General features: G+C 44.6%; 1 protein-coding gene across 1 annotated transcript; it reads right to left on the bottom strand.

Moving 5' to 3' along the window:
• Positions 1 to 472: 472 nt before the first annotated feature.
• On the bottom strand, positions 473 to 3,067 carry LOC147960341 (uncharacterized). The gene is made up of 3 exons (XM_087533282.1): positions 2,069 to 3,067; positions 910 to 1,267; positions 473 to 693 (listed from the first exon to the last, which is right to left on the bottom strand). The coding sequence occupies exons 1-3, from the start codon at positions 3,065 to 3,067 to the stop codon at positions 473 to 475; spliced, it is 1,578 nt and encodes a 525-aa protein (XP_087389408.1).
• Between the last annotated feature and the right edge of the window lie 16,821 nt (positions 3,068 to 19,888).

Below are 19,888 nucleotides of genomic sequence, written 5' to 3' on the forward strand. Positions count from 1 at the left end.
TGTGGGTTGTTTTTACTGGGATGAAATGTGCCACCTTGGTTAGTCTATCCGTGATGACCCTTATGGCGTCATTTCCGTGTTGTGACCGAGGTAGTCCAACAATAAAATCCATCCCAATTTCGTCCCATTTCCACTCAGGTATCCTGTTTGGCTGTAATAGTCCCCCTGGTTTTTGGTGCTCGGCTTTAATGCGCTGACAAGAATCACAACATGCAATGAAGGTGGCTATATCCCTCTTCATACCGTGCCACCAGAATCTTTCCTGAATGTCCTTATACATTTTGGTTCCCCCAGGGTGGATTGAATATGGAGCGGTGTGGCCTTCAGCTAGAATTTGCTGTTTGAGGTCCTCTATATTTGGCACGCAAAGTCTGTCTCCGTACCATAATATTCCCTCATCGTCTATGATGAATTCCGAGGCCTTGCCCATACTTACTTCTCTTTTTATGCCTTCGATGCTGGGGTGTCCATGCTAAGCTTTCTTAATCTGCTCCACAAGGGTGGGTTGTATTCCCAAATTTGACACAGTGCCTTCCGTGACTATCACCAAGTTGAGTTTGACGAACTCCTGTTGAAATTCTGGTCTCAAGTTATGTGGGTGGTCGTTGCTCGAGCTGGGGTTTCGACTAAGAGCATCTGCCACTACATTCACTTTTCCTGGGTGGTAGTGGATGCCAACATCATAATCTTTCACTAATTCCAACCAGCGTCATTGCCGTAAATTGAGCTCTGGCTGGGTGAAAATATATTTGAGGCTTTTGTGGTCTGTATATATTTCACAATGATTTCCAAGCAAAAAGTGTCTCCACTCTTTGAGTGCATGAATGACTGCTGCCAATTCTAAGTCATGAGTGGGATAATTTTCTTCATGCTTTCGAAGTTGTCTGGAAGCGTATGCGACTACTTTGCCTTCTTGCATTAGCACGCATCCGAGGCCTTTCCGGGACGCGTCACAATACACTTCAAAACTTTTGTGTATGTCTGGTATAACCAATACTGGTGCTGTTGTTAATTTCTTCTTGAGTTCTTGGAAACTTTTCTCGCAAGCTTCAGTCCATACAAATTTCTTATCCTTCTTGAGTAACTGTGTCATTGGCTTTGCTATGGTGGAGAACCCCTCAATAAACCTTCGGTAGTATCCAGCCATTCCCAGAAAACTTCGGACATCTGTTACGTTGGCTGGTGGTTTCCAGCCAAGCACGGCCTTGACTTTTTCTGGGTCCACGACAACACCTTCTTGGGTCATTACGTGGCCTAGAAAACCAACCTGTCTTAACCAAAATTCACATTTGCTGAATTTGGCGTATAATTGGTGTTTCCTTAATTCTCCCAGTACAATCATGAGATGTTCTGCATGCTCTTCTGGTGTCTTAGAGTATACCAGAATATCATCAATGAACACCACAACAAATTTGTCCATAAATTTTATAAACACTTTGTCCATGAGATGGACAAAATATGCAGGGGCGTTTGTTAGTCCAAACGGCATTACTGTAAACTCATACAATCCGTATCTGGAGGTGAATGCTATCTTAGGGATATCTTCTGTCCGTACTTTTAATTGATGATATCCTGACCTTAAATCGATTTTTGAGAAAACTTTGGCTTGTGCGAGCTGGTCAAATAAATCATTTATCCGTGGAATCGGATATTTATTTTTGATGGTGACCATGTTGAGTGCTCGATAGTCTATGCATAATCTCAGTGTCCCATCCTTTTTCTTGGCAAATAATACTGGTGAACCCCAAGGTGAGGAGCTGGCTCGTATAAATCCTTTGTCCAGTAATTCTTTTATTTGCTTCTTTAATTCGACCAACTCGGAGGGTGCCATCCTATAGGGTTTCTTGTAAATGGGGGTGGTTCCAGGTGCTAGTTCAATGCTGAACTCTATTTCCCGATCTGGCGGCATGCCTGGTAGTTCTTCGGGAAATACGTCAGGGAACTCACATACTACTGGAACTTTCCTTAGCTCTGAAATGTTCACTTTGTTCAACTTTGGTTGTCGTGATCTTGGTCTTTCTTGAGTTGCGACTTTTATTGTCTTCCCGTGGTGATGAGTGAGAATTACAGTCCGGTTGAAGCAATCGATAAATCCTTTGTTGGTGGTTAACCAATCCATTCCTAGGATAACATCCAGTCCTTTATTCTCCAATACAATGAGGTTTGCTTGAAACTTTTGTCCTTCAAACTCAATAACCACACCTTGGCAGTAACTCTGAGTGATTTGCTTATTCCCGGGGGACTTGATGATCATGGATTTTTCCAAAGGAAGCATCGAAAAATCATGTTGCAAAGCAAAACTCTTTGAAATGAACGAGTGAGAAGCTCCAGAATCAAACAAAACCGTGGCAGGTGTTGTGTTGACAGGGAATGTACCGAGTACGATATCTGGGGCATTCTGTGCTTCCTCCTTGGTCACATGGTTCAAGTGACCCTTCTTGTGATTGTTATTGGGGTTGAAATTGTTACGCTTGGGTGCCGGATTGTTTCCATTGTTGTTCGGCTTTGGGGCCGAGTTTCTTGGCTTTGGGCATTGTTTAGCATAGTGTCGTTCCTCTCCACAAGCGTAGCAAGTAACACCCGGGCGATATGTGAAATCCTTGTCCCTTGTGTGAAATTTTTTGATTGGGCATGGGACATTGGTTGTGGGTCTGTTTGCTCCAATCTTCTGAGGGTCAGTCTTGGTCCGGTTGTTGCGAGCATGAGTAGTCTTGTCCCTTTTCCGCTTGCGAAATTCCTCCAAGCTGCGGCGCTCATTTTCCAATGTAATGGCCTTGTCCACAAGTGTTTTGAAATCCGGGAAGGTGTGTACGACCAGCTGGCATTTAAGTGCTGGTGCTAGACCATCCAGAAATTTCTCCATCTTTTTGTTCTCCGTCATACGCTCTTCGTTGGCGTAACGAGACAATAGAGTAAACTGACTATTGTACTCAGTCACCGTCATGCTTCTCTGCTTGAGGTCATCGAATTCCCTTTTCTTGATCTTCATAATGCTTCTGGGAATGTGCGCCCCACGAAATCCTTCCTTAAAATCTTCCCAGGTGATATCATTTTCATTGGGGTGCATGTGTAGGAAATTCTCCCACCATGATGCAGCTGCTCCCGTGAGATAGTGAGGTGCATAAAGTACCTTCTCACGGTCTGAACACTGTGCAATAACTAACTTCCTTTCAATGTCTCAAAGCCAATCATTGGCCTCAAGAGGTCTATCAGTGTGAGAGAACGTCGGGGGACGCGTCTTCTGTAGTTCAGACAATTTGGAGTGCTGCTGATATGGTTCACGGTGGTTTCCCATATTGATAATATGGTTCATCATTTCTTGATGCTGCTGCTGGCTTTGCTCATAAAGGCAGCATACTTGAGAAAATGTTGTTTCACGGCCTTCCTGACTTGACTGCCCCTGTGTGAAATTGCTACTTGTCTGGGTACCATAATTTTCTTCTGGCGGACTTGGCATAGAACGAGTCTAGGGACGAGGCATATTCCACTCTGGGGTATTTTTGCAAAAACTCATGAGAAAAACTGAGTGGCAAAAATAAATAATTTTGAAAAGGCGGAAATTTTAAGAACTCCAACATTTTTCAAGAAAATACTTGATTGCGCATGGAGAAGGACTGCTCAATACATATCTTACACGCAAGCCGTAATTATACAATACATCACTCAGGATGCGCGTACACATTCCTGACATGTTATTTAGGCTAGTGCACTTCTCCGAGTTCCTACATGATGCGCACACAAACTACTTCTCACCAAACCTATGTACATATAAACATATCATACAAGCTAGCACATCGCATGGCTGCTATGTGAATTCAGTCGGAGATGGTGAAAACTTCCTTTGGCCCGCCGAGGGCAAGACCCAGTGGTGCTGGAGACTCAACCTCCTCCTCATAAATACGCTCCAGGTGCGAAGTACTGGGTTGCGGAGCTGGCGCGGGTGTGGCAGGTGGTGCAGCTCTGACTGGAGTAGGAGCAATGACCTGGTCAAACTCCTCAGTGGTAGGCAGGCGGCGAGCGGTGGCTAAGATGGCAGGAGTATAGGATGCTGAGGACGAGACGAATGTAAGTGGTGGTGCCATATGGAGGAGCTCCCTCCTGTTGGCGGAGCAGCCATGGATGGAATCCATACGAGCAGCTATGAGGTCATTCACCAGGTTGTCAAAAGCTGCCTCAAGCGCCTTGAGATACTCAACAAGCATTTCAATAGCCTCATCTCTTTCTCCCCTAGCGCAAGGGAATGCATAGTGGCAAGTGTATGGCACGTGGCATGAGAGGTAGCGGTAGCAACGAGTCTTCATTGAAGGAAGAACATCCCAGAGGCGGGCTATTGCCTCATGGGCAGCCATCTGCATGGCATGCCTCTCCGTAGGCATGGACCTTCCTACAAATCGGAAGTGGCGTATCTCAGAACGTCCTCCCTTGAATTGCACCGCAGCCTGGTACATAGATACGCTGTCGCTGATCTTGTGCTGGTAGAGTGTGAACTCCGGGCGAGCCGATGGCCCGATCGCGACTTTGGTGATGGAGACGAGAAGCTTGATGAACCCTTCAGGAACATTGGCGAACACCTGTGACTCACAGTCGTTGTCAGCCATCTACAAAAGTAGACAAAAATTCCGAATAGTCAAGTCATAAATTTATGATGACTAACAGAAAATTGCTACGTTTGCAAAATGCTAAAAAATTAGCACTTAATACGCTAATAACCGATTAGTGAACGCACCTAGTGGCTTCCTACAGTCAGCCTGGCTCTAATACCAAGTTTGTCGGGACCGGTTTTCCAATAAAACATTTATTGAAAAGCCGACCCTTGTATTGACCAGTCTAGAAGAATTCTTCTTACTGGCAGACAAAACCTTGATACAGAATTCCAGCAGTACTAAATATTATACAAGGTTGAGCTGAGGATGCTCAACAATTTATTACAAGCATGCCGATATTATACATAAAGGTGGATATGACACACGGGAATGGTGGCATAACTACTGACTCGTAATAAAAGTGGTGGTGGATATGTCACAGTGAAGTGGGTGACATGACTCCTGTATCTTACAACTCATCAAGCGTCGGAGTGAGGCTCGATGATTTTATTTGGGTAGAGGAAGCGTGTATAACACAAGTGACCAATTCCAGGATCGCACGGGACTGACTGGGACTCCTCTAGGCATCGGACTCGCTATCGAACTCTTCATCCATAAGATCGCCTTCGTCAACATCTGGCCAAATCAACAGGCCAGGTGAGTACTTTGAATGTACTCGCAAGACAGTTTGGACATAATATATAACAAATGTAAACATGATGCACATGAGCCGGTTAGTATGCACAATCAAATAATAAATTTTGCACTGCACGATAAATAAAAGGAAGTCAGGCGGTAGTCCTCCCAAAATCCCATTAAAAATAACTGAAGACCGATCGGGTGTCTGAAGCGACACCTCGAAAGGTAAAAATAAAATTAGACATTGCCACAGTCGGGCGTCGGGGAGACACCACATAAAGGGCTTATATCAAAAGCAAATAACAATAATGCCACAGTCGGATGTCTGAGTGACATCACATAAAGGGCTTATATCAAAAGTAAATAACAATAATGCCACAGTCGGACGTCTGAGCGACATCACATAAAGGGCTTATATCAAAAGTAAATAACAATAATGCCACAGTCGGACGTCTGAGCGACATCACATAAAGGGCTTATATCGACAGTAAATAACAAGAGTGCCACAGTCGGACGTCTGAGCGACATCACATAAAGGGCTTCTATCGAAAGTAAATAACAAGAGTGCCACAGTCGGACGTCTGAGCGACATCACATAAAGGGCTTATATTTCATCATTCATATTCAACTAGTTCATAAATTTAAATCATATCAAGGAAATACTCAGCACATAATAATCAATTGGTTGGCCCATTCACAGGAATGACATTCAGCCGGTTTACCACTCTCGATTGTCCTGCTTTTACCTCTGGAGACTGACAGTGGTGTTGATACCGAGATCGATACTGAGACTGACTCTGACATTGAGATGATGTCCAAGTCCTTGATCGTGGTCATGGAAATTCGAATGGTTTTGACTCTGCAGAGTTTGTACTTTTTAACCACAGCCAACGAATTTCAGTAGTCACAAGCACTAGTTCTGTTTACGGTGTTTTAGAAGAAACACATCCGACCAGTACACACCCACTCCACATTCTGCTGCCAGGGGTCACCCTAGGCAACGTTCAATAAAAACTTTGAGACGGGGAGGCTACAACCTCGAATAGCATGGGATCAAATTTATATTCGCGGGCTCTAAGGGGTGCCCCCTCTCGGTCCCAACCGGAAACACCCATGCCCCCTGACCGGATGACGGGCTTTAATCCAGGGCCATGGAACGCTCATCACGGCCCCTCTATTTGGTGTGTACAAGGAGAGAGGTTTGCAACTTACTAAACCGCATTCTTTGCAGAAAGCATGTGGTGGCACGGACGGGGACGAACGGGAACAGAACTTGTTCCACGTTAACACTGGAGTTACGCGGTTGACGTAATACTGGCATGCTTCAACAATACCAGCTTACAACCTAGCATGCCACCACATGATTAGGTTATCTTATCATCATACGAACATATCAACTTCGAAGCTCACCTGTAGCTTACCTTGCATGCAATATAACATTCACAAAATGCTTATATAAACATGCCATGAGAAAACTACTCAAGCAAACATGCAAAACACTCATCATATCAAAGGTTCAAACATGCTTGGCTGGTTCAGAGTAGTCGGAGTCTAGCTCGGTGAAGTTCGCGGTTCCGTCACCTCCTCCGGTATCTACGGTATAAAGAAAGTCGCATACTAACGTAAATACCGTGTGTGTATAAAAGTTGTTCCAATTTTTTTTCAAATAAATATGACAAAAAACTAGACTGAAAAATAAATATGACAGAAAAAGAATCAAGTCAAAATCATCTTTTGTTAAAAAGTTATAAGGGTTTTAGTCCAGGGACTTTTCTGTAATGAAACGGATAGTTTCCAGGGGCTAGATTATAAAAATAGAAAACGTTTTAGTTATAAATACGCCAGTCCAGAGGGGAGGCGTATTTTGCCCGAAGGCGTTTTCAGAAAACGGTTCGAATAAACAGCATAGAGGCTGACGTGGGGGTCCCACCTGTCAGGTTCAAATATTTGAAAAGAAAAACAAAGTACGTCGGCGCCCGAAGCTCGCGGTGGTCGCCGGCGTTGATCCACGGCGAGGAAGGGGGATCGGAGGGTACCTACGTGTTTACGGAGCTCTTCCGCACCTGAGGGTGGTGGAGTTGGCCTTCGGTGAGCACCACGTCGGCGGTGGCCTTAGCTCCGGCGGACAACTGTTCGGGAGGTGGTGGATCTCGTCAGGGGAAGCTGCAGACGTCAAATTGAGGCTCGGGTTAGATGATTGAGTGCACTAGGAGGCTACTGGCAAGATTTGGGAGGCGGGGATTCCCTCACCGGAGCGAATCGTGCCGGAGCCCGAAGCGGATCGGGGCGGCCGGAGACGGAGAAGAAGACCTCCTCGAGGTCCTCCTAGTGGCTGGGCGTGGCTTTGGTGAGGTGGAGGGGTGATGCTGAGTCAAGAACGAGCTCGAGGGCTCCTTCTATAGCTGGTCCGAGGTGGTGCCCGAGAACGGGATAACTCCGGTGATGATTACGGCGAGGCAGTGGGCGGTCAGGTGGATTAGGGGGTTAGGCATCATCGCAATGGTCTACTGGTTCCGTTCAAGGGTTAAACTTGGCCTGACTTGGGTGGTACTCCAAGTCCCCGACGGAACGGCTTCACGGGGCTCGTCGGCGATAGAGAGCGCGCTCTGCGCCTCTCTGGCTGCAGTGACTGTGTTGCAGCATGCATAGGGGAGGGGGTGGACACGCGGAGGCTCCGGGTGGCTTGGGCGGTGCTGGTCGGCGCTGAAAGGCAGGGATGGCCCCCTGTCGACCGCCACGGGTGGTTCTGCCACCGCAGAAGACGCCGGCGACGAGGTGCCACGTTGCCTGCGACACTTGCGCCCGGCCAAGCGACCTTGCGGCGCTCTGGATAAGGAGGAGTAGTGCGCAAGAGGCCAGCGCGAGCACTGGCGAGATTGACACTGCGCTCTGAAGAAAGGACACCGTCGACTGAACCCAGACACTGAAACCTGAACTTTTCTGAATTTTGACAGAAACGGTGCATGCTAAGTGTTCGATTAAATGTTTTTGGCATGTGGATTTTTTTTTCTGGAGTTGATCTTTTTTGAGGTGACCTCTCAATGCATCTGGGGGCTGCCTGATTTATCTCAGAATTTTTTGAGAAGAAAAACAATGAATTTCATCAAAATTTGCAAATCAGGTCCAAACTTGCAGGAAACATATTTTGAAAATTTTGAACTGTGGGCCAATGGATATAGATGGATCTTGGTTGAGGGTGCTAAGGACTAGCCAGAGGAGTTTGTTTGGGATGAAAACTCAAAAGGAAACTTGTAGTTCCTTTGTAAGTCACCTAGGCCCAAAATAAATGACAGACATTCTTTTGAGGATAAAATAAATAGAATAAAAATCAAAAATGGGTTGGAACTTGCTGGAGTTGGATAATTGACTTGAACCAAAGTAGGGAGGTGGATTTGGAAGAAGATATCAACATGTGACATGGCAAAAGAGAAATTTTTGAATGGGAAAAGAATAAACCCATAACCCCTAGGGTTTCTTTTTAATAGAAGGAATTTCAAGAACTTTCAAAGATAAATTTGTGTTGAGTCAAGACAAAATGAAAAGCTCTCAAGACCAAAAATCAAGGTTGAGAAGAGCACCAAAGATATTTGTCATAAAAGTTTTGAGAAGGAGAGGTTTTTAATAAAAATTTGAAATAGCCTCCTTCAAATCCAATAAAGAATTTGATAAAAACCAAATCAAATTTTTTTGGAGTGTCACATATTTCCTTAGTCCTCTAAGGATAATTTTGACCATTGTCCAGTGATCTACTCCAAGTTCACTATTGTACTCCCTTGCCAAAATGATGCTAAGGTATACAATAGATCTGGTATAGAACCTATGACTGAGGCATAGGGATTGACTTTTTATTCTCTTTCTATTTTATGCCATGGCCGGGTTTTGAGACTTTACTCTATTTCACACCTTACAACTCAGGCAAGAACTCCTTCTTTGACTGATCCGTTTTGAACTCCTTCAAAATCTTATCAAGGTATGTACTCATCGAAAGTCTTATCAAACGTCTTGATCTATCTTTATAGATCTTGATGCCCAATATGTAAGTAGCTTTACAGGTAATTCTTTCTTTGAAAAACTCCTTTCAAATTCTCCTTTATGCTTTCCAGAAAATTCTACATCATTTCTGATCAACAATATGTCATTCACATATACTTATTAGAAAGGCTGTAGTGTTCCCACTCACTTTCTTGTAAATAGAGGCTTCACCGCAAGTCTGTATAAAACTATATGCTTTAATCAACTCATCAAAGCGTATATTCCAACTCCGAGATGCTTGCACCAGTCCATAGATAGATCGCTGGAGCTTGCACACTTTGTTAACACCTTTAGGATTGACAAAACCTGCTGGTTGCATCATATACAACCTTTTTTAATAAATCCATTAAGGAATGTAGTTTTGATATCCATTTGACAGATTTCATAAAATGCGGCAACTACTAACATGATTCGGACAGACTTTTAAGCATCGATACGAGTGAGAAAATCTCATCGTAGTCAACACCTTGAACTTGTCGAAAACTTTTTTGCGACAATTCAAGCTTTGTAGATAGTAACACTACTATCAGTGTCCGTCTTCCTCTTGAAGATCCATTTATTCTTAATGGATCGCCGATCATCGAGCAAGTCAATCAAAGTCCATACTTTGTTCTTTATACATGGATCCCATCTCAGATCTCATGGCCTCAAGCCATTTTGCGGAATCTGGGCTCATCATCGCTTCTTCATAGTTCGTAGCTTCGTCATGGTCAAGTAACATGACCTCCAGAATAGGATTACCATACCACTCTGGTGCGGAACGTACTCTGGTTGACCTACGAGGTTCGGTAGTAACTTGATCCGAAGTTTCATGATCATCATCATTAATTTCCTCACTAATTGGTGTAGGCATCACTGGAACTGATTTCTGTGATGATCTACTTTCCAATTCGGGAGAAGTTACAATTACCTCATTTCCTCCCACTCACTTCTTTCGAAAGAAACTCCTTCTCTAGAAAGGATCAATTTTGAGCAACAAAGATCTTGCCTTCGGATCTGTGATAGAATGTGTACCCAACAGTTTCTTTTGGGTATCCTATGAAGACACACTTCTCTGATCTGGGTTTGTGCTTATCAGGCTGAAACTTTATCACATAAGCATTGCAACCCCAAACTTTAAGAAATGACAGCTTAGGTTTCTTGCTAAACCACAGTTCGTACGGTATCATCTCAACGGATTTTTAGACGATGCCCTATTTAACGTGAATGCAGCTTTCTCTAATGCATAACCCCAAAATGATAGTGGTAAATCGGTAAGAGACATCATATATCGCACCATATCTAATAAAGTATGGTTATGACCTTCGGACACACCATTACGCTATGGTGTTCCTGGTGGCGTGAGTTGTGAAACTATTCGACATTGTTTCAACTGAAGGCCAAACTCGTAATTCAAATATTTCATCTCCGTGATCAGATCGTAGAAACTTTATTTTCTTGTTATGATGATTCTCCACTTCACTATGAAATTCTTTGAACTTTTCAAACATTTCAGACTTGTGTTTCATTAAGTAGATATACTCATATATGCTCAAATCATCTGTGAATGTATGAAAATAACGATACCCGCCACGAGCATCAAACTTGGAATTACTTCCAACACACATCGTCACCTCGCCCTCAACTAGTCTCTGTTCATTTTATAACTCGTGTCTCAAGTTACTAATCATAGCAACTGAACCAGTATTAAATACCCAGGGGCTACTATGAACACTAGTAAAGTACTATGAACTCTAGAATTTCTAGAATTATTATTTATTTAAAAATAAAATATTAAATTGCAACGGGTACACAGAAGTGTACCCAGCAAAGTGCACGGAGGCTGACATGTTGGGCCAGTCAACTGCGTTGTGATACGTCTCCAACGTATCTATAATTTTTGATTGTTCCATGGTATTATATTATCTGTTTTGGATGTTTAATGGGCTTTAATGTGCTCTTTTATATTATTTTTGGGACTAACCTATTAACCGGAGGCCCAGTGCCAGTTTCTGGTTTTTTTTGCCTATTTTAGAGTTTCGGAGAAAAGGAATACCAAACGGAATCCAGACAGAATGAAACCTTCACGATGATCTTTCTTGGACCAAAAGCAATCTAGAAGACTTGGAGTTGAAGTCTGGAACTCCGCGAGGCGGCCACGTGGCAGGAGGGCGTGCCTAGGGGGTAGGGGCGCCCCCACCCTTGTGGGCCCCATGAAGCTCCACCGACATACTTCTTTCGCCTATATATACTCTTATATCCTAGAAACATCATGGGGAGCCATGAAACCACTTTTCCACCACCGCAACCTTCTGTACCCGTGAGATCCCATCTTGGGGCCTTTTCTGGTGATCTGTCGGAAGTGAATCAATCACGGAGGGCTTCTACATCAACACCATAGCCTCTCCGATGAAGCGTGAGTAGTTTACCACAAACCTTCAGGTCCATAGTTATTAGCTAGATGGCTTCTTCTCTCTCTTTGATCTTCAATACAAAGTCCTCCTTGATGTTCTTGGAGATCTATTCGATGTAATACTATTTTGCGGTGTGTTTCCCGAGATCCGATGAATTGTGGAATTATGAACTTGATTATCTATGAATATTATTTGGTTCTTGTAACGCCCACGATGCGGCTATATCTCCCACGTGTTGAGGCACGACTTAGAGGCATAACCGCATGGTGGTATTGTCGCAAGAGGGGTAATCTTCACACAATCCCTTGTACCGAATAAGAAAGGGGTAAGGAGTACAATCGCCACTTCACACAAATAACAAGTAAACATACATCATCGAGAGTACAATCAAGGTCCGACTACGGAACCAAAATAAAAGAAGACAACCCCAAACGCTAGATCCCCGACCGTCCCAACTGGGCTCCACTACTGATCATCAGGAAACAAACCATAGTAACGACCAAGGTCCTCATCGAGCTCCCACTTGAGTTTGCTAGCATCACCTGCACTGGTATCATCGGCACCTGCATTTGTTTGGAAGTATCCGTGAGCCACGAGGACTCAGCAATCTCACACCCGCGAGATCAAGACAATTTAAGCTTATGGGTAGGATAACATAATGAGGTGGAGCTGCAGCAAGCGCTAAGCAAATATGGTGGCTAACATACGCATATAAGAGTAATATGAGAAGCTACGCAATGGTCGAAAAGCTATATGTCATCAAGAAGTGATCCTGAAACTACTTACGTTCAAACATAACCCAAGACCGTGTTCCCTTCCCGGACTCCGCCGGAAAGAGACCATCACGGCTACACACGCGGTTGATTCATTTTAATTAAGTCAAGCGTCAAGTTATCTACAACCGGATATTAACAAATTCCCATCTGCCACATAACAGCAGGCACGGCTCTCGAAAGTTTATACCCTGCAGGGGTGTCCCATCTTAGCCCATCACAAGCTCTCATGGTCAACGAAGGATATCCATCTCCCAGAAAGACCCGATCAGTCTCGGAATCCCGGTTATAAGACATTTCGACAATGGTACAACAAGACCAGCAAAGCCGCCCTATGTGCCGACAAATCCCGAGAGGAGTCGCACGTCTCTCGTTCTCAGGGCACACCGGATGGGCCAGACGTCGGGTTGGCATAGACCCTGATTGCCTAGGGGCGCCGGACATCGCCTAGGTTGGACCAACACTTACAGGAGGACTGGCCCAGGGGTTTAAAATAAAGATGACCCTTGGTCTACAGAACCCAAGGGAAAAGGCTTAGGTAGGTAAATGTTAAAACCAAGGTTGGGCCTTGCTGGAGGAGTTTTATTCAAAGCAAACCGTCAAGGGGGTCCCATAACTCCAACCGCGTAAGGAACGCAAAATCAAGGAACATAACACCGGTATGACGGAAACTAGGGCGACAAGAGTGGAACAAAACACCAGGCAAAAGGCCGAGCCTTCCACCCTTTACCAAGCATATAGATGCATTAATTAAATAAGAGATATAGTGATATCCCACATATCCATGTTCCAACATGAAACAAACTTCAACTTCACCTGCAACTAACAACACTATAAGATGGGCTGAGCAAAAGCGGTAACATAGCAAAACAATGGTTTGCTAGGAAGGTGGGTTAGAGGCTTGACATGGCAATATGGGAGGCATGATATAACAAGTGGTAGGTAGCACGACATAGCGGCAGAACGAACAACTAGCAAGCAAAGATAGAAGTGATATTGAGGGTATGGTCATCTTTCCTGAAATCCTGCAAGGAAGAAGAACGAGTACATGAAGAAGACAAACGGATGTAGTCAAACGGGTCCTCACAAACGCGACATTACCAGAACTAACAAGAAGAAGCAACACCGGAAAGGAGCAAACAAGATGGTAAACACACAAGCATAAACATGGCATCATGCACAATCAAGTATGATGCATGTCCGGTTTTAAAGAGGCATGACAAAGTGCACAAACAAAACTACAAGTTAAGTGGAGCTCAACATGTAACAAGATGCATGTTGACGAAACACCAGATTCAATTATTTAGTTCACTCCCGTTTATGCACCCAACAATACTAAATGTAATTAAACATGGCAAGGGATGAAGCATTAGTAAACTAACTATTTAGGCAAATTTAAATGAGGCCAGAAATAACAAGCAACAATTCCGGAAAATCCTCATGTGCATATTTTAGATTTGGTACTGTTCTGTCCTAAAGCAAATTTTATTGTTGTTAAATAGTAAAACAAAGTGCACCAAGTTAACATATGCATTTTTCTACCCCATTTACATATAAAGTTTATTAAAATTGGAGCTACGGTTATTTAGTTATGAATTAAATCATTTTAGCATGACATTTATGCAAATTAATACAAACATCAATTTAAACATTTTTAAACATATATGAAAGTTGGATATTATGAAACTAGGTCAAATTCTAAGCATTTTTCATATATAATTTGTTTTAAACCGATGCATGGTTAAGAAGTCATTATATGCATGATGTTTAGGGGGTTTTCTGTAAATCTATTTTCTCTGGAAATTAGGAAATCACATAACAGAAAAAACGTGGCAGGCCGAAACAACACTTGGGCCAACAGCGGAAGGGTGGCTCACCATGGGCTGAGGCCCAGTTCAGTGAGGAGGGCGCTGGCTGGCCGGACAGGGACGAGGCCCACGAGGCCGGGTCAACGGGCACACGACTTGGCGCTGCGGTCATTCTCCTCGCGCAAGGAGAGGAGGCGAGCAGGGCGCCGGTGGCCGGGAGAAGAGCTCCGGTGAGCGGGGAAAAAGGGCGGCGAGGTCTTTGGCATGGGGAAGCTCGGATCGACCGGATCCAATGCGCAGGGAGCCCGTTCCCGGCGGCGGCGGGGCTCGACAAAGAAGGGTGGGAGCGGTCAGGAACAGCTCCAGGAGTGGAACTTGTCGAGGGGGCGGCGCTGCGGGTCCCTGCGGGCCGCGAGGGACTTGGCGAGGCTTCTGCGCGCTGGGAATCAGGCGAACGAGAGCAGGAAACAGCAGAGGCAAGGTGCACCGGGGCGGAGGTAGCGTGCAGGAGCTCCTCGGCTACATGGAGGTGCTCTCCGGTGAGGTACTTGGAGGGGCAACGAGGTTTTCCATGGCGGGTCCTGAGACGACAACGGTGGAGGTGCTCGGGAGTCGGGGATGCGGGAGCTGCTGTTGCTGCTTGCTGGCATCGGGTGTTTGTCGTCGGCGGGGCTTCGGTGGTGACAAAGTCGACGCGGCGGCCATGGCAACATTCCTGTGAACTAGAGTGAGAGAGAGAGAGAGGAAACTGAGTGAAAGAGAGAGGGATCCAGAGTGAAACGACATGGGAAGGAGGAGGCATCGGGGAGATGGTGCCTGGTGTCCACAGCGGCGTCCTCCTAGACGACTGGATCGAAGGGCTTGGGCGCTTGTGCGTGAGGCTGTGTAGGAGTGGCCATGGCTTGCTCTGTTGCGGGGACGGGCGGCTGGATGGATGTGCGGTGGAGGCAGAGAGTGGACGCGGAGGGGATTGGATCGGGCGAAAATAGTGGAGGCACTGGATTGGGGTGATGGGGATCCCGATGAAGATGCGGCGGGTGGCGGCGGCTCGACGGGACAAGTCCCTAGATTTTAGGGTTTGTCCAAAATTACTAAGGGTGGACTATATATAGAAAATGGGGCTAGGTTTAGGGGTATTTGGTCCCTCCAATTTTAAATCGAACGGTCGGGAATAAATAGCTTAGGAGAGTCCAACGAGAAACCGATGATGATTTAGGGATGTTTGGGGATGACCCGGATCCAACGGTTATGAGTGCCCGAGTTGGGTCCGGGAAGTTTCGGACATGCACGCGAAGGGGGTTAGGTGGTCACCGTCAAGAGGGAAGCGAAAACCCGATTGGTCTGGAACGGTCAACGAAGGCAAAGCGGTCCTAGGGGAGGTGATGAAGGCAAAGGGATAAATGGCAACGATCAGCGAAAGCAAGTTTTTGAAAAATGAAGGCAATAGAGTGCGGATGCAATGCGAATGATGCGTTGATGAATGCCACAAACAAATAAAACACACGGCGGTCACGCAAAACATGGAAGGTGTTTGGAGCGCCGGTCTCGGGGCGTCACAACACTCCTCCACTTATAAGAGATCTCGTCCCAATATCTAAGGATGGCACCGGAGAGAAGCGGAAGAGCAAGAGGTAAAACAAAGTTGCTTCTTTGACAAAAGAGTGAAACCAACGAACCTTGAGAGGCTAAACAAATTGAAAGAAGGACTCCAACAAAGATGCAAGAAGTTGAAAACACTCCTTTATAAAAGAGGAACAAGGAACATTGCGAGAACCTTGTAGGTTGAAGGACATGAAACAAGAGCTTAAAGGACCAAAAAGAATATGAAATCACACCAGTAGAAAAAGAGAAACAAGGAACACCATGTGAACCTTGGAGTTTGCAAAGCTATGAATGACAAGAACAATGGACAAGAAGTACATGAGGCACTCCGGTTGAAATGAGATGCACAAGGAACGATAAAGATCAATTACGACAACACTCCGGTTAAAACAAGATAGAGAAGGAATAAGAATGATAAAATTTGGACAACACTCTGACTGTAAATGGAAGGAATTGAACATGAACTTTATAAGATGAGAGGATACTTGATGAAATCCACAACACACTGCCTCTGGAACTATTAAAAGAATGGCACAAGGGGTAAGAAAGATTTCAGACAGCACTCTGGTTGAATGGATAAGCAAAGGAAAGAATATGATCTTTGACAAAAATGGGATGATGGGTCGAAAAGTGCAACATCACAATGCTTCCGGAAGAAAAGAATAGAGGATAGATCATTGGAATAAAGAATGGAGAAGAAAAAGGCAACTTCTGCCACAAATGATCTTGGAAAGCACCCTTCCGAGAAGGTTATAACGAAATTGTTGGAAAACCAACAACGAAACGAATAAGCTTATAGTGGGCTTGTGGAATTTTTTTCTCAAAATAGAGGCGAAATTCTGCATCTACAAAAACAATAGATTGGATTGATATTAACCAGGAGACGAGAAACTTATTTCACCGGGAGGATTAATAAAGAACTTGGGTCATTTATAAGCACCATAAATATCAACAATCCTTAGGGGAAGCTTTAGGTGAAATATAACCCAAGATAACTCCAATGAAGAGATTGATGGGTTGGAAAGGATCTCAGGAACGAATTGAAAATGTTGGGTTTAAAATATGTCATTCCGGACAACTTGTGAATCATGAAACATGAAGGGAAATTGTCAAGAGTGACATAACACCACCTCACAAGATAAGAGAGAAAGAATTTCACTTCGGAATGCAAGATGAAGAATGCTTGAACTCCTCAAAACAAGATGTAACACCCTCGATGCGACTATAGCTCCCACGTGTCGAGGCACGACTTAGAGACATAATCGCATTGAAGGCATATGTCGCAAGTTAGGCAATCTTCACAACATCCCATGTAATATGATAATAAAAAGGGAGATAACATAGTTGGCTTACACTCGCCACGTCAATCAAGTGCATAAATAACATTACATCATCCAAACACTCATGGCCCGACTACGGCGCCAAAATAAAAGAGAACCCAACATGCGACAACGGTCCCGTTCACCCCCAACTGGGCACCACTACTGATCATCGGGAAAGGAAACATAGTAACATTGAGAGTCTTCGTCGAACTCCCACTTGAGCTCATACGCGGCTCCTGGAGCGGAATCATCAGGCCCTGCATCTGGTGTAATAGTAATCTGTGAGCCACAGGGACTCAGCAATCTCGCACCCTCACGATCAAGACTATTTAAGCTTATAGGTATGGCAAAGTAAATATATGTGGAGCTGCAGCAAGCGTCTAGCAAGTATGGTGGCTAACTTATTTGCAAAAGAGAGCGAGAAGAGGAGGCAAAGCACGAGCGAGAAATTAGAGAACAACCTGCACAAACATTACTCCAACACTGTGTCCACTTCCCGGACTCCGCCGAGAAGAGGCCATCACAGTAACACACTCGGTTGATTCATTTTAATTAAGTTAAGGTTCAAGTTATCTACAACCGGACATTAACAAATTCCCATCTGCCCATAACCGCGGGCACGGCTTTCGAAAGTTCAATCCCTGCAGGGGAGTACCAACTTAGCCCATGACAAGCTCTCACGGTCAACGAAGGAATAGACCTCCTCCCAAGACGTTCTGATCAGACTCGGTATCTCGGTAATTCAAGACACTTCGACAGGTTAAAACAAGACCAGCAACACCGCCCGAATGTGCCGACAAATCCCGATAGGAGCTGCACATATCTCTTTCTCAGGGCACACTCAGATTGTCCTAGGTACGGGTAGGCCAGCCAAGAGTTGCCCCTGGTGGCCACCGGTAGCTGACAGGTGGACCAACACTCAGAGGAGCACTGGCCCGGGGGGGTTAAAATAAAGATGACCCTTGAGTCTGTAGAACCCAAGGGAAAGAAAAGGCTAGGTGGCAAATGGTAAAACCAAGGTTGGGCATTGCTGGAAAAGCTTTAATCAAGCCGAACTATCAAGGGGTTCCCATTATAACCCAACCGCATAAGGAACACAAAATCCGGGAACATAACACCGATATGACGGAAACTAGGGCGGCAAGAGTGGAACAAAACACTAGGCGAGAGGCCGAGCCTTCCACCCTTTACCAAGTATATAGATGCATTAAGATAGCTAGATAATATAATGATATCCCAACAAGTAAATAAATGTTCCAACAAGGAACGACCTTCAATCTTCACCTGCAACTAGCAACGCTATAAGAGGGGCTGAGCAAAGTGGTAACATAGCCAATCAACGGTTTGCTAGGACATGGTGACTTAGAGGTTTGACATGGCAATTTGGGAGGCTTGCAAGCAAGTGGTAGGCATCGTAGCAATGGCATAGCAAAAGAGAGAGCAAACTATCATAGCAAAGATAGTAGTGATTTCGAGGGTATGATCATCTTGCCTGCACAGTTGTCAGAGTTGATTGGATCCTCAAAAGCAAACTCAACGGGCTCCTCGTTAGCGAACTCGTCTCCCGGCTCTACCCAAATAAGACAAACAAGCAACAAGGATACAATCAACCACGTGCAAGACCAAGCAATATGATGCAATGATGATATGCTATGCGGAATGCGATGCGGGATGCAAAATGCAAGATATGATAGGATATGCATGAACCTGGCCTCAACTTGGAATTCCAAGTGTGCCACTAGAAAGATGAGATGAAATTGCTTGAAAACGATATAAAGAACGCCGGAATCGGAGTTACGGTTTGGAAATGGCAAGCGATTCGAAAATGACACCGGTCTGCGATTTACAGCAAGTAGGCATCTAAATGCAACGAAATGAACATGCTACAGCACCCAAACATGATAACAAAATATATGGCAGGGATGCACACAAGATGCTTAACAAAAGTCTAGCACTGAGCTACGGCCAATTCATCCATTAACAGGTTCAAACAAGCATGACAAAAATGCATATGACAAACAGATCTCAGACTTTGTGAAATTAACACTTGTCTGGAATTTCAGATCAGGTAGCCCTCTTCGGAGCAATAAAACTACATGCTACAGGATCTGAACATGGCAAAGTAAAGCATGGAATGGAGCTACTCAAAGAAATTAACAAAAGTCCCTTAGTGACCTTGAGCCAAAAGGGATCAGAAAATACAATTGCAAGCACGTGAACATAGCAAAAACATAATGAGTTTTTATACTTGGAGAAAAACTGGCACGTGCTGAAATATAACTCAAGTAGGCATGTTTACGAGCTCGATGCACTCACTACGGTGAAATTCATGGAAATACAAGCATATACTCATCTAGAAGGCACAAAATACAAGCTAGACATGGCAAAAACAAAAGCATAGCATGCACGGATCAACTACAACATCACCGGCAAAATTGCAAACAAGTTGACAATCTGCCCAGATTCACAAAGTAGCAAACGTAGAGCTCGATTGACTCAATCTAGGGTGCTCCATAATTGCAAACAAAGACATGGATGGATAGAGCACTACAAGGTTAAAAAAACTCCCTTACTGATCATCCTCAAAAGTGGCACGGATCACTAGGAAACAACAAGAACATATGGCATCATGAGATAAACAGCTCCAGGATTAAGTGAAATCACTAAGTCCCTGAAAACAGAATTAGCAAGTGCACCACTTTGCAAGCTTGCACTAGTCACCACACACATCCTAAA

Source organism: Triticum urartu, chromosome 7A (assembly GCF_056163025.1).
Source record: "Triticum urartu cultivar PI428250 chromosome 7A, HENAU_Tu73, whole genome shotgun sequence".
Taxonomy (NCBI): Eukaryota; Viridiplantae; Streptophyta; class Magnoliopsida; order Poales; family Poaceae; genus Triticum; species Triticum urartu.

Bases quoted from the DNA above. Each gene is read 5' to 3' on its own strand.
- LOC147960341 (XM_087533282.1), bottom strand. From the start codon at position 3,067: ATGCACCCCAATGAAAATGATATCACCTGGGAAGATTTTAAGGAAGGA. The intron at 1,268-2,068 runs GTAATTCTCACT...TGGTTAAGACAG, and splicing joins TCGATTGCTTCAACCGGACT to GTTGGTTTTCTAGGCCACGT. The intron at 694-909 runs GCAAAGTAGTCG...GGTTGGAATTAG, and splicing joins ATGCGTGCTAATGCAAGAAG to TGAAAGATTATGATGTTGGC.